The sequence below is a fragment of the Macrotis lagotis genome, chromosome 1 (assembly GCF_037893015.1).
Source record: "Macrotis lagotis isolate mMagLag1 chromosome 1, bilby.v1.9.chrom.fasta, whole genome shotgun sequence".
NCBI lineage: Eukaryota > Metazoa > Chordata > Mammalia > Peramelemorphia > Peramelidae > Macrotis > Macrotis lagotis.
This window is the reverse complement of record NC_133658.1, coordinates 575,475,677-575,490,230: the sequence shown is the minus strand read 5'-3', so window position 1 is coordinate 575,490,230 and position 14,554 is coordinate 575,475,677. Positions and strand designations below refer to the sequence as shown.

The 14,554-nt window shown below is 37.5% G+C and overlaps 1 protein-coding gene across 1 annotated transcript in view; it reads right to left on the bottom strand.

Annotated features, from left to right (window-relative positions):
* Positions 1 to 13,803, bottom strand: part of LOC141507193 (IQ calmodulin-binding motif-containing protein 1-like) — a 53,825-nt gene extending 40,022 nt beyond the window's left edge. The window contains 5 exon segments of the mRNA XM_074214625.1: positions 1,126 to 1,219; positions 2,604 to 2,733; positions 8,226 to 8,388; positions 8,747 to 8,860; positions 13,688 to 13,803. Coding sequence (XP_074070726.1) covers positions 1,126 to 1,219; positions 2,604 to 2,733; positions 8,226 to 8,388; positions 8,747 to 8,846 — 487 coding nt within the window. The 5' untranslated portion in view covers positions 8,847 to 8,860; positions 13,688 to 13,803.
* Between the last annotated feature and the right edge of the window lie 751 nt (positions 13,804 to 14,554).

The window sequence follows — 14,554 nt, the reverse complement described above, 5'->3', positions numbered from 1 at the left end:
AGCTCTACCTTTTCTTAGGCAGGCAAGGTACCTAGAAATCCATCAATAATCTCATTTCCCTCCTAAACTTCCTCATCTATTAATAAAAAAAAGGATAATAAAACGCTCACAGAGGAATTAAATGGTTCAAAGAAGATAATATATGTTTAAATGTCAGGTGCTATATTTTTTCCTTTCCCAGCTTTTCAGACTATGCTTTTTCTCCCAAAATGTTCAAAACTGCAACATTTAGAAAGCTGAATAAACAGTTCCTCTCTTAAAATTAAAATGCAAACAGAACAGTTAAGGCAGCAATTCCAATTCAATCGTCACTTACTAGCTATTTATCATTCATATTTTATTGTGAATTAAACAAATAACTTTCCTCAAAATATTTATCCAAGATTACTTATATTGTAGGTAGAGGAGAAAAGGGAAACTTCAGCAGAAAATATTTCATATGGAGGTCAACCTAGGTCAGACACACCATCATAGAGATTTGGAGCAAGCCAGAGGGCACTTTATGCTTATAAGGATTGGGGCAAAAACAAATTTCTACTTTTAAATTCTGTCTCATTTAGTCTACCTCAGCTCTTCCATGTTGGGTACATTATGTATTACTACTCAAGTATTCCAAACTCTTTTTATGTCTCAGTTCTAAAACTAACGTTTAGTCTGCTAGAATCAAAGGATAAAGATAAGACAAGCCAATTTCTAAAGCTGAGACCATTCTCAATTAGCATTTCTGAATGGGCTATTAAATGTTAACTCCTTGAGGGCAGGGACTGTTTTTGCCTTTCTTTTCTCCCCAGTATTTAGGACAGTGCTTGGCATATAATAAGCACTTAATAAATGCTTCAATTTTGACTAAAATATAGACACAAAGAAATTTCATTTTAGTACCATCTTTAATTTATTCATTCTATAAATAAAAATGAACACTAAAATAATCCACACAGACACGATTCTCTTGGTGGGGTTATTTCAAGGCAGTTTTCCTAAGTATCTGCTAAATTGTCAAATAAATATGTGTGTGTGTGTGTGGATGTAGATGTGTTATGTGTATGTGTCTTAGAATGGAATTAAAATCTATATAGATCCTTTAATTGTTACTTTGTTCTGTACTTAATTGACTAATCTTCTTACCATATTTAGTGAGCTGAATATGCCCTCCTAGTAGCCAGCACAAAGAGTCTATAACACTCTGGAAATGCCACAAGAATTCATCTTTTTCTTCATCCTCAATGCAAAGAAAACAGAGCAATTTTAATAAAGCTCTACCTAGGAGTCGGAGAATATAAGTTCTATTCCAAGCGATAACATTTATTAATTATGTGACTTTAAGCAACCCAACTTTTGAGCCTTAGCTTCTTTTTCTTTTATAAAATAGGACTAATTCCACCTACACAGTATATAATAGCTAAAGGGATAAAAAGAAATCATGCACATAAAATGTGAAAACTTTCTAATGCCAGAAAAATACAAGGTTTTAAATCAAAGAACCTCAAAACTGAAAGTATTACAAAGGATCATAAATCTTAACATCTGTAAAGCTGGAAGGGCCTCCAGAGTCCAACTTCCTAATCTGAGGTTCAGATATGTTAAGAGACTTGCCCAAGGTCACATGGGCAGTAGGTATGGTAAGATTTAGATTCAAATCCTAAACCCAGAGTCAGTATTCTTTCCATTCTGCCACATTATCTCTAAACTAACCAACTACTCCAACTTGCACCTAGACAAGAACCCAATCCTATAATGTTCCCTGCAAAGTAGCTATCTTTTACAGCATTTCCCAGAGTACTATCTACAAACAGAGTCTGGGAATATATTCCTGTAAATGAGATTTACTGGTTTTTGATTATCAAGGTGTCCTGTGGATAAGGATGGCACTCAAATATCTGCTACTGAGGAAACACAGAATTTCAGAGTTGGAGGGGACAACAATAGCTATTTGAACCCAGGTTCTCTGACTCCAAATCTCATAATCTTTCCATTATACCAGAAAAGGAGAGATTGCTTTTTAATAGTATTTTGACCTTAAAGATGGGAGAAATGAAAAGAAATTAGAAATTAGAAAAGCCTCTCCAATTTGACCTATATCTGGGCAAAAATCCCATCTTCAATATTCCCAATAAATGGTCTACTAAAACTTTGTTTGAAGAGCTCCAATGAGGAGACTACCACTCAAAGAGAAAGGATTTTCTATTTCTGCATAGTTCTCTAGGTATTTACAACTTTTTATGTCTCTGCTTCTACCTATTTACAACTTTTTTATGTCTCTGCTTCTACCAATTTACAACTTTTTATGTCTCTGCTATCTGGAGATAAGCAGAACAAATCTGGTCCCACATTACAGTCCTTTTAATACTTGAAGCTATGTCCTCCAGAATCTCTCTTCTTCAGGCTTTTCTTAAGCTCCTTCAAGTAAGCATCATATGCTGCAAACTCAAAGCCATTCACTGATTCTGATAGCTACAAAGTTTTTATCATCTTTTTCTTCTATCTTCTTCTCTTTGGTTGCAACCAAAAAATGTTACAAGCTGCTGCTTTATGTTTATTCTTATTTTCCATCAAATATCAAATAGCAGAAATGTCTTCAAAGGATTGAATATATATGCACATACCTCAACTGCAGTGATATAACACTTTTGCAATCGTCTCCCTAAAATCAGGAAATTTTCTGCAACGGAAGGAAGAAATTTATTGTAAAATTCTTCTGCATCTTCTCTTGGCTCTAAGCCCACACAGCATTGGCTAAAAAAAAGAACATAGTTTTTTTTTTTTGTGTGTGTGTGTGTGTGTGTGATTTGGTTTGCATTTATTAAAAATGTTTGTTGAACATTTAAGCTGTCATAAAAACCAGAATTTTTTTAGCCCCAATTCTTAACATCCTTTTTCTACCACTACTCTGCCCAATAGAAAAAGTATTCTTCCTTCAAAGTCAGTCTTACAACTTTCTTTTTTTCTATTTTAATTTTAATTTTTTTCCAATAGCATGCAAAGGTAGTTTTTCAATATTCATCCATTTATAAGTTTATGAGTTTCACGTTTTTCTATCACCCTCTCTTCCCTCCTCCCCTCCATATAGCAGCAAACAATCTGGTAAAAGCTGTAAATGTACAATTGTGTTTAACATATTTCTATATTTCACACATTTCATGTTGTGAAAGAGGATTAGAACTAAGGGGAAAAAAACATAAGAAAGAAAGAAAAACAAAATAAATTTTTAAAAAGTGAATGTAATATATACTTTGCTCTGCATTCAGATTCCAGTTTTTTTTTGTTTTTTTTTTGTTTCTGGATGTAGATGTAACAGATCCCTCAAGGTTGACTTTGATCACTGACTACTGAAAAGAGTTTCCATCTGTCACAGCTGATCCATCTCACAATGTTGCTGTTAATGTGTATAATTTTCTCCTGGTTTTGTTCACTTTACTCAGCATCAGTTACTCAGCAACAGAATGGAACTTTCAGGAAAAGTAAACTTACCTAGGAAAAAAATAAATGGACTATGGATCCTACAATAATTAAATCTAGCCCTTAGATATCAGATATTCTGAGTACTAGCAATCATATAAAGTTTAGTTGACTTGAAGAAACACACAAGAGAAGCACTTCTTGGTCACTCAAAAATGGAAATATATCCTACATGATATCTGTGTCTATCATTTCTTCTTAAAAAAAAATCTCAAAAATACAATGAAGTTAAACTCAAAGGGAAATCAGGAAAATAAAGAATTCTAATTCCAACTAGGCTACCAATGTTTTTTAGTGTTTGTACCTCCAAAATTTCTGCTTTCATTCCTTCATTTGTCTGAAGGGAAAGTGACATAAAATAAGAGCTCTGCTTTTAACACATTTTAAAGAAACGATTCCTTAAATATTTGTAATCATGAAATGGGAACAATTTAGTCCAATGTACATCTGACCATAAATACATTTCAGAACAAGTGTCTACTATGTGCCAGATACTAGGAGAAATAGAGAAAGGCAAAAGATAGTCTTTCCTCTTAAAGGAGTTCATAGTCTAATTGGAAAAATGATAGGAAAACAAGTGGAAGGCAAAGAGACATAGACACATAGACACACACATAGACACACACACACACACACACACACACACACACACACACACACAGAAATAATCTGTAGAGGGAGGGTATCAGGATTAAAGAGACCTGAGAACTGTAGAAGGTAAGAATTTAACTGAGACTTGAAGGAAGCTAGAGAACATAGAAGGCAGAGATGAGGAGGGAGAGAGTTCCTGGCAAAAAGTATAGCAAGTGAAAATATTCAAGTCTGAAGATAGAATGTCTAATCAGAGAAGCAGCAAAGAAGTTATTGCCATTAGATCACATAACAAACTTGTGGCTGGGGAGTGGAAGGGGAGAAGGTATCAGAAGGCTGAAAAGGTTGGAAGGGGCCAAGTTTTGAAAGGCTTTAAAATCAATACAATGGATTTGATTATATTTGATTATAGAGCTAACAGGGAACCTGAAATTTATTGAATTGGGATGGGGACATGATCAGGCTTAAGCTTTAAGATGATCAATATGACAGTTATGGAGGATGAAATGGAGCAGAGAGAGACTTGAGGCAGGGAGAACAGTAAGAGTTTATCTATTGTAATAGTCCAGGTGAGGTGATAAGTGAAGGGTGGTGGTAGTGTCAGAAAACAAAAGGAAATATATGAGAGATGTTACAAAGTTAAAATAGATGGGACTTGATATATATTGGATAAGGGGTGCTAAGGGTGAAAAGTTGAGGGAAACACCTACATTGTGAGCCTAGGTGACTGGAAAGATAGTATTGTCCTCTACGGTAATTAGGAATTAATGAAAAGGGAAAGTTTTGGGGGAAGGTAAAAAGTTCAGCTATGGATATAGTAAGATGGCTTCAGGATATTCATTTAGAGGTGTCCAGTGGATAGTTAAAAATTCTGGACAAATAAATCTGAGAATCATCGCAATAAAAATGAAAATTCAATCCATAAAAGTTGATGAGATCATAAGGTGAAATAGTATAGAGGGAGAAGATGGACCAGGATAGGGTCTTGGGGAATACACAGCGTTAGTGGGCAGGACTCAGATGAAGATCCAACAATGAAGAATGAGAAAAAGCAGTCAGATAGGAGGAGAACCAGGAAAGATTAATGTCACAAAAATTTAAAAAGAAAAAGTTCTCAAGAAGAGGATGGCTGACTGTATCAAAGGTGCCAGAGATCAAAAAGTCTGAGACTGAAAAATGGCCATTACATTTAGAATTAAAAGATCACTGGTAACTTTGGAAAAAGCAATTTTAATTGAATAATGAGGTCAGAAGCCAAACTGCAGATGGTTAAGAAGGAAATGAGAGTAAAATGAAGGTACATATGGTGAATAGTTTTTCCAAGAGATATAGGGTGGTAGCTACCAGGAATGGATGGATCAAGGGCAGGTTTTTTTGAGGATAGGAAAAATATGGAAGTGTTTGTAGGGAACAGGAAAGCAGAGGAAGAGATTTTAAGTGACAGAGTGGAGATGATAGGGAAGATGAGATGAATGCTACAACTTCCAAAGAGGGAGAACCCATTACTTGCTAAGGTAGGCCTCAGTGGTCTCATTTGGACACTCATAATAGAAAGACAAAGACAAAAGAGTTCTTGCCATTCAAGAACTTTAGAGGTATTATTGCCAATTATGAAGTCTTGATCAAATAAAACAAATATGATGGGGGTAATGTGTTACTCTCTGTTTTGGCTTTTGAAGACAAAGAACATAAAGAAAATTACCTTAGGATGCAAAATTTCCTTAGGGTATGGGATTTGGATTTGGACCATGGCTTAAAATATAGAAATGACAAACTCTGGATTAGAAATTGATTATACTTAGCAAATGCTGTTAATAAAATATATATATTCTGGATGGCCTATATATCTAATCAAAAGGGCTTTAAACTAAAAAGGATGAAAGAAGAAGGCACTTGTCTAAACATATCTATCCAGCTGGATCTGAGACACCCAGATGTTCAAGAAACAAAAGTTCATGGACAAAAATCCAATGAAAGGGCCAGTCATAAAACCTATTGTCTTAAATGTATAGACTCACAACTATTCCCTAAATAAAGTTTGTGAGAGAGGAGAAACGAGACATAAGTGATATACATCTTAAGTTTGGAAAAGGCAAATTTTAAAGGCTTAGAAGAAGCATGGGTGATAGACACAATTCTCACAATGTATTTTTGGAAGGGGAACAAAAATTGGTCTAGAGAATTCTAGAAATACATTTTATCATAAATAAAGGAGAAATTATCTATTAACCAAGAACATCCAAAAGTGCTAAAGATTTCCTCCCATAAAACAGTTCTACTTCATTACACCATAAAGAAATAGAATTTGTGGGGTGGAGAAGTCCTACAGACCAACCAAATCTGGAAAAGTTGTTAACACTTTAAAGAAATTCAAGCAGAAAAGAAGTCAATGTTTTTCTGACATGTTATCTGGTTGTTGTGATGTGGCTGATCAAAGGCTTTTGGTAAAATACTATTTTTCATGATTTTAGAAAGATCAATTATTTTTTCATATTCAACCCTTGCCTCTCCTCACAAAAAAGAAAAAAAGGATTTATTGCCAGGGCGGCTAGGTGGCGCAGTGAATAGAGCACCGGCCTTGGAGTCAGGAGTACCTGACTACCAAATCTGACCTCAGACACTTAATAATTACCTAGCCATGTGGCCTTGGGGAAGCCACTTAACCTCATTGCCTTGAAAAATCTAAAAAAACCCCTATTTATTCCCCTAGTTTCCATAATGTATCTCTATTCCATGCAAATAAAACCTTGTTTCTCATACAAGATGGGCCTATGAATCTAATTATATTTTAAATAAATTCAAATGAGTTTTGCCCTCTTAGGCTATATATGTTCATTCTAATGATTCTCCCACTGCTTAAACAACTTTATCTCATTCTTCTAAAAGAACCTTACTTGTAACAAATCTTTTACTTCTGAAGGTAGATTTTATTTCTATAAAGAGCCAAAAGCCATTTGAAGGCAAGATTAGCAAGCTGATAATACTAAATGTTCTATCTGGTCCTGAATTAAAACTTATTTTTCCTTTATCCTTCCAATTTGCCTAGCATAGTACTTTAGATATAGCAGAAACTCAAAAAATTTAAGAAAAAAATCAACACCCCCCAAAAGAGATCTCCTAAAGAGTATTTTTAAAGATGTTGCTAGCAATGACACCATTAATATAATAGCAACTACTTTTATGGACAATATGAATAAATGAATCGTGATAATTGTTTTAAAAAATAGAGGGGGAAGATAAAAATCAATTTTATTCCTTTGGAGTCCCATTTAAATACTGAAGATGCACATGCAAGATATGAAATTCCTTTTCTAGTAAGAGTCAACTCAGGGTGGCTAGGTGGTGCAATAGATAGAGTACTGGCCCTGGAGTCAGAAGGACCTGAGTTCAAATGCAACCTCAGACACTTACCTAGCTATGTGGCCTTGGGCAAGTCACTTAACCCCATTTGCCTTGCAAAAAAAAACTACAAAAGTCAACTCATGAAAACAAAATAAATATAACAAACTTGTTGGCAGGCTCTTCTATTGTAAACCTCTTTCAACAAATGGGCTTCCTGCTACAGATTTCCAAATCAACTTAATAAACAAAAAATCACAGCCCTTTGCCAGCTGGCATTTTGCCAACAAGAAAAAACTAGAAACTAGAATTTTTGATATTCCTATTTTTTTTTTAGGTTTTTGCAGGGCAAATGAGGTTAAGTAGCTTGCCCAGGGCCACACGCTAGGTAATTATTAAGTGTCTGAGACTGGATTTGAACCCAGGTACTCCTGACTCCAAGGCTGATGCTTTATCCACTGCGCCACCTAGCCACCCCTGATATTCCTATAATGTAAATCTTCAACCTACTAAGAAGAATAGATGTTAAATATAACAAAACGTTAGACTCAGCATGGTAAGTTACTTATTTAACAGTTCATCCTATTTTAGTTGGAATGGAAGAAAGCTAGATTTCTGATTTCCTAAGGTTTTTATAAGCAATACTGATTATTATAAGCAATACTAAATTATTAATCTTTCACTCATTTATGAGTAAGAAAACAGGGAAAATCACAAAAGTACAAACAATTTCCTGTTAACCAATATACAATTAGAATGAAGGTTTTTCTTATAAGAAGATACAGAATGAAAAGGGGAATAAGAAGAGTAATTAAGATGAGTCATTTCTTCACCTTTACCTTAATATCTGCGCAAGTTGGGAAATAGTCATCCAACCACCTTGGATTTTGATGAGATCTTTTCTAAGGACCAAGAGGCAATACTGAATGAGATCATAGCAATATATGTCCTGCTTAATTTTCTTTAATTCTAGGCTTCCCAAAGGGGCACTGTTTAAAATTTCTGGGACAAAAGAAAACAAAGCTATAATTATTTCCATCACAATTACCATAGCTTTAAAAAAACTATACAGTAATAAATTTAAAAAATATTGGAAAGCATTTTAAGTTATTCAAAGATATTCAATGTTGAATCCTATTTTGATAGAACTACATTATAAGGATTCAAAGAAAATGAGTTTGGCACTTTATTCAACCATTCAGTTTTTTAAAGAAAATACAAACATGCTCCAGAACAACTGTCAGTGTAAGCTACACAGAATTAGATTAGAATTCAATTTTCTAAAATAACTTTGAAAGTTGATCCTATGGTTTCACTATTCCAATATATGTTGTAAAGGACCATAGAAAAGATTCCTTACCTTTTAATCTCAACATTATAATAGGAACATTTTGTTCAGGGCTTTCTGTAACTTCAGCAGCTAGAGACAATATCCTTGGATCCACAATATTTGATTCCATTTCTCACTGGTTATCTTTTAATAAAAACAAGTATATATATATATATATATATATATATATATATATATATATATATATATAAAACATTACATTTCAGTCATGAGATCTATCATATTATTAAATCATTTTATTATTTTTTTAGGGTTTTTTTTTTGGCAAGGCAATAAATAGGGTTAAGTGGCTTGCCCAAGGCCACACAACTAGGTAATTATTAAGTGTCTGAGGCGGATTTGAACTCAGGTACTCTTGACTCCAGGGCCGGTGCTCTATCCACTGCGCCACCTAGCTGCCCCTTATTAAATCATTTTAAACAGGAATAATAGGTGTTTAATAGCATTTTGCATTTTTAACATCAACAGTTAAAAATTTTTTTAAATCCTTATGTAGGCTGTTATCGTAGAAAAAGTACCAGATCTGGAGTCAGAGCTCAATCACCCTCTAGTTCTGTTATCTCTTTGATCAAGTGTTAAAGGTTTGACCTTGATGGACTTGCTCCTTCCATCAGTGCAACAACCAGGGACAATTTTGGGCTGTCTGCAATGGAGAATAGCATCTGTAACCAAATAAAGAGCTGTGGAGTTTGAACAAAGTTCAAGGACTATTCCTTTTAATTTAGGGGAAAAAAACCCAGATATCTTATTGTCTGATCTTGTTATCTCTTATACTTTTTGTTTCTTCCTTAAGGATATGATTACTCTCTCATCACACTCAATTTGGATCAATGTACAACATGGAAACAAAGTAAAGACTGACAGATTGCTTTCCGTGGGGTGGGGAGAGGGAAGTAAGACTGGGGGGGGGGGTAAATTGTAAAACTCAAATAAAATCTTTAATAAAAGAATAGAGTTAAAGGTTTGAACTTGAAGGAGTATCTGGACAAGAACCACGATGTGCTAGCATAAAGAGGTTTATTTAAGGTGATGAAGACTAACTCGAGTTCAAGTTTCCAATAGTAAGGGGAATCCCCTATTAAAATCCCTGCAATATTATGGAAACAAATGTAAAGACTATCAGAATATCTTCTATTGGGGGAGGAAGGGAGAGGGGGCAAAATTGTAAAATTCAAAAACTTTGCAAAAAAAATGACTGGTTGAAACAACTACTGTATATAACTAGAAAACAAATGAAATATTTATATTAAAAAATAAAGATCCTGCAAATCAGAAAGTATGTGAAACTTTTAGCATTGCTGGCTCAGTCATCTAGGGCAGTATTTTTTTTACTAGCTTTAGTTATATACTCGAATGATATAGATCACATGTAATTGTTCAAATGTTCACTAATTGGTTAATGGGCAACCAGAGTTGTCAGGTGAGTGAGTGGTTTGGCATCTTGGGTATTAAGAATAAGGTAACTCATCTGGTCAGGTTCAGGCAATGGTCACTAACTACATGGCTTAGCAAGTATTGCATATAGTTCCTCTGGACACTTTCAGAGTAGATACAGCTGTAATTAAAATCAAAAGAGGGAAACCGTATGTTCACCTTGATTTTCTGAATAAAGTCTTCATATTTCCAATCTCTCATATTCCCTGTATCACTTAATTTTTGGAAAGGTCCTCCCATGGGACATCAAAGAATTCATATAGAAAACAAGCTTTAGGTATGGAGCAAATGTGGGAAAGCCTTAACAAGAATTGAAATCTTACTCTTCATTAGAGAATTCATACAGGAAAAAACCTTATAATGAAAATGGAAAAGCCTTCAATCAGAGAAGACATTTTAAATGAATAAAAGAATTTATGCTGTCAAAAAAGACCCTATAAATGGGAAAAGTGCCTGAAGTCAGAGGACCTGGGTTCTAATTCCATCTTGGCCCCTAGCTACCTCTCATGATGGGTTAGGGGGGAAAGGAAGAAAGGGTAAAAGCAAGTTGCTTTACCTCAGAGAGGCCTTACTTTCCTAGTCCATAAAAAAATAAAAAAAAATGGACTAAATTAGCTTTTAAGTACCCTTTAAGCTTCTATGTTTATGATGCTTTAATATATGCTAATTCTGTAAAACATATGTTCAGTTGTTTATGATGATGATAATTTATTCTAATGCATACAGTCTGCTGAATTGGGAATGCTTCACTTCCTAATGATTCAACAAACACTGATTTCTTTCTTTTTTTTTTTTTTAGATTTTTCAAGGCAATGGGGTTAAGTGGCTTGCCCAAGGCCACACAGCTGGGTAATTAATAAGTGTCTGAGTCTGAATTTGAACTCAGGTACTCCTGACTCCAAGGCTGGTGCTCTATCCACTGCGCCAACTAGCCGCCCCCTAAACACTGATTTCAACTAGCTATGGCAAATAAAATCCATGACAGAGCTCTCAGGTGAAACTAAAAAAAAAACAATCTACAGGGAAAAAACCTTTCTTTTGAATACTGTATGTAAATCTAAGGAAAAACCTTTCTTTTGAATATTGTCTCATCAAAAATAAAAGCTACTTCTTACTAAATGCACATGTAAACATCTTTATTAAAGGTTTTGTGAGAGAAAACATTACTAAGTAGTGCTGACCAGAATTTAGATAAGATTAAAAGAGATATTTGTTAAGCACTTTGTACAGTGCCTGGCCCATAGTGTTTGTTCCCTTCCTCCCTTTCCCCATATAAAATTATATAATATAGAATTACAATGATAAGAATTATATTTTTATAACAGCTCATGGCAATTTAGTGATATAAAAATCAAAATTTAACTTGGTTTAATTTAATACAATCTACCATCTCTACATGTTATTGCAATTCATTTAAACGTCCTGCTTTCATCCTTTTTCTTTGCACAGATAATCTAAAATAACTAGCTATGTTTGGACCAACTAGAAACATAAGGTCAGAATCCATGTTATAGTCCATTATAGATCTTACAATTTGAAGTTCATAGTTAAATTATTAGGCAAAGCACCTTATATTTTATTAAAATCTGACAATACCAGTGTTCATGGAAGCAACACAGTTACAAAAACAAAGTCCTGAAAGAATGCAGTTGACATAATCATATAAAATAAAAGGTTTCATGTGATTCCATTTTCTCCAACACAATGATATCCTCACTATCAGGATGTTAAATTATCTCTCATCACATAGGTCAACAGAAATGGAAAAAGTCCCAGGACTTTTTTCTTAAATGAATCTGGGTAAGAATTTTAATGATAAAATGTATTATTTAAATTTAAATGATAAAATGTATTATTAATATTTTGTACCTGACATTACAGTTTGAATAGTTTAAAAAAAATTCCTCCTTGTCATCAATTATTAACACCTAAAGGGATATGACTGCTGGGTAAGATACAAAGTTTTCCCCATTTTAGGTAGCTTACAACATCTGCAGTTTTCCCATGTCCACTTCCACTATGCTACAGGTGTAACTATTATTTACTAGAACACTTCATTTCCTAACATTAAAAATGGGAAATGAAGTATGCTATGTCAGTGCATCTTCCAGATCACCTTTAAAGTATCTCAAACTTATTTTAACATATAGCTTTTGTATTATATTTTTTCTCATAGCTAATTTGTACTTTTGTCAGAGCACCTCCTCTAATTTACTGTTTCTAATCAGTTCTGGCCTAAATAGCTAACTAAATTAGGTCAATCTTTTCATTTTGCTGATAAGGGTCTTTCCTGGGGGTATAGGACACAATAAATACTAACATTTACATGTGGCTTTTAATGGTTCCAAAGAACTTTACAAAAATTATCTCATACTATCCTCACAACCACCTAGGGAGTTAAGATGCTATTTTATAGATAACAAAACTAAGATACAAAGTGGTTAAGTGATTTGATTAGGGTCAAAGTACAAGGCAATGGGGTTAAGTGGCTTGACCAAGGCTACACAGCTGGGTAATTATTAAATGTCTGAGTCCGAATTTGAACTCAGGTCCTTCTGATTCCACTGTGCCACCCCTATTCATTTTTGTGAACAAGTTTTCTAGAGAAAGTAAAAGAATTACCCAATAAATCACTTTACTAATTATCTGTAGCTAGATCTAGAATTAAGCGTCCCCTTGTCCCATGTTTAGTGTTCTTCCCATATACCTGCTTCCAAAGGAGTTATCATTATTATCAATAAAAAAGGCCTCATTGGCACAACTGGATGTCACAAAAATTTCAAGAGGTGCAAATCTGTCTCTAAGGATTATATTATTGTTTTGTTGAAGATCAAAGAACTTCACCATCATTGCTTAGCATCCAATATTACTTTTTCAGGCGCGTGCCTTTATCTTTTGTGGAAACAAAAGCGCTGCTGCGGCCCCATGTAATTAGAGTGGCCTTATTCTGTGAAGCCACGCTAGCACGCTCTCAAGTTTGCAAGGGGCTTTACAGAAATTCCATTTTATCACCCCAATTCTGATGGGCTGGGTTATCATCAAACCTATTTTACAGGTGAGGAAACTGAGGCTGCGCGAGGCTAAGTGGCAGATCCCGGGAGACGAGGATTTAACCAGCGGCCGGCTGGTTGCTCGCGGCCGGGCTCAGCACCCAGAGCCGCGGGGCCCGGGTCCCCGAGGCGCCTCGGCTCCGCGTCTGCCCCGGGGGCTGGGCTCCACAGGGCCGCTGTGGCGAGGGCGGCAGCGTTGCGCTGCCCGGGCCCGGCTGTCAGGCCGACAAGGGGCCGCTCCGGGGCGCTCTCTGCGGGCCTCCGACCCCGGCGCGCGGAGGCTCTCAGGTGCTTCCGCTCCGACGCGACGCCACGTGCCGGAAGTGGCCGAGAATCCTTCCGCCAACGGCTCCGTCTCGCAGTTCTCGGGACCCCTCCGCGCCCCGCCTCCCCGCCGCCTCCGTTCCCCCTCCCTCCCCCCGCTCCCCGCCACGTACACGCGCATTAGAACTGCTGCAGTCTTTACCTCGCCCCCGCGAGGGACTTCCCCAAGAGACGACCACCTGCGGCGGCGACCGCGGTCTCTCACGTCAGGGTGCCAGAACCATTGGCCAGAGGACGAGTTCCTCCGCCCCGAGGCTCCCCGGCCCACGGCGCCTGCGCAGCGCAGCGGGCTCTCGAGGACCCTTTGACAAAGCTCCCCGGGCCACGCCCCCGCTCTTCCCCGGTTGTCGAGCGACGGCCAATCAGCGCCTCCGAGGCTCCCCATTGGTCCGTTGGGGCCCCGCCCCGCGGCCCGCCGGGACCCGGCGGCCAGAGAAGGTCGGGCTCGGGCTGCGCCTCGGGCTGCGGCGGAGCGGGATGAACGCGCCGGCCGGGGCGCCCTACTTTGACAGCCGGGAGCGGGTGCTGAGGCTGGGGGAGAGCTTCGAGAAGCATCCGCGCAGCGCCTTCCACACCGTGCGCTGTGAGTGGGGCGGGGAGGGCCGGGCTCCGCCTTGTTCCTCGGCCGCCCCGCACCCCCGGTGCCCCCGCCTGCGCCGCCGCGGCCCGAGGAGCGGCGGGGAAGCCGCGTGGGCCGGGGCCGCGCCTGGCTCCCCTCCCCCTCTGCGCCCCTCCGCAGTGGGGGCGGCGCCCCGGGAGCTCGTGAGGACGCGGCCCGAGCCGCAGTGCGGCCCCCTGGCGCGGACCCCGATTCCTAAGCGTTTGCCGTGGAAAAGCAGCAACTCCCGGAGCTTCCGGATTGCTGGGTGCGGTCGTGACCAAGAAACCGGCTGTTTTTTTCTTTCCCTTTTTTCTTCTTTTTTACTCTTCCTCTTTCTCAGTTTCCTTTATTTGAAAAAATGAGATTAAATTTTTTTCTTTCAATTTGGCGTCCCATAACTACATTTTT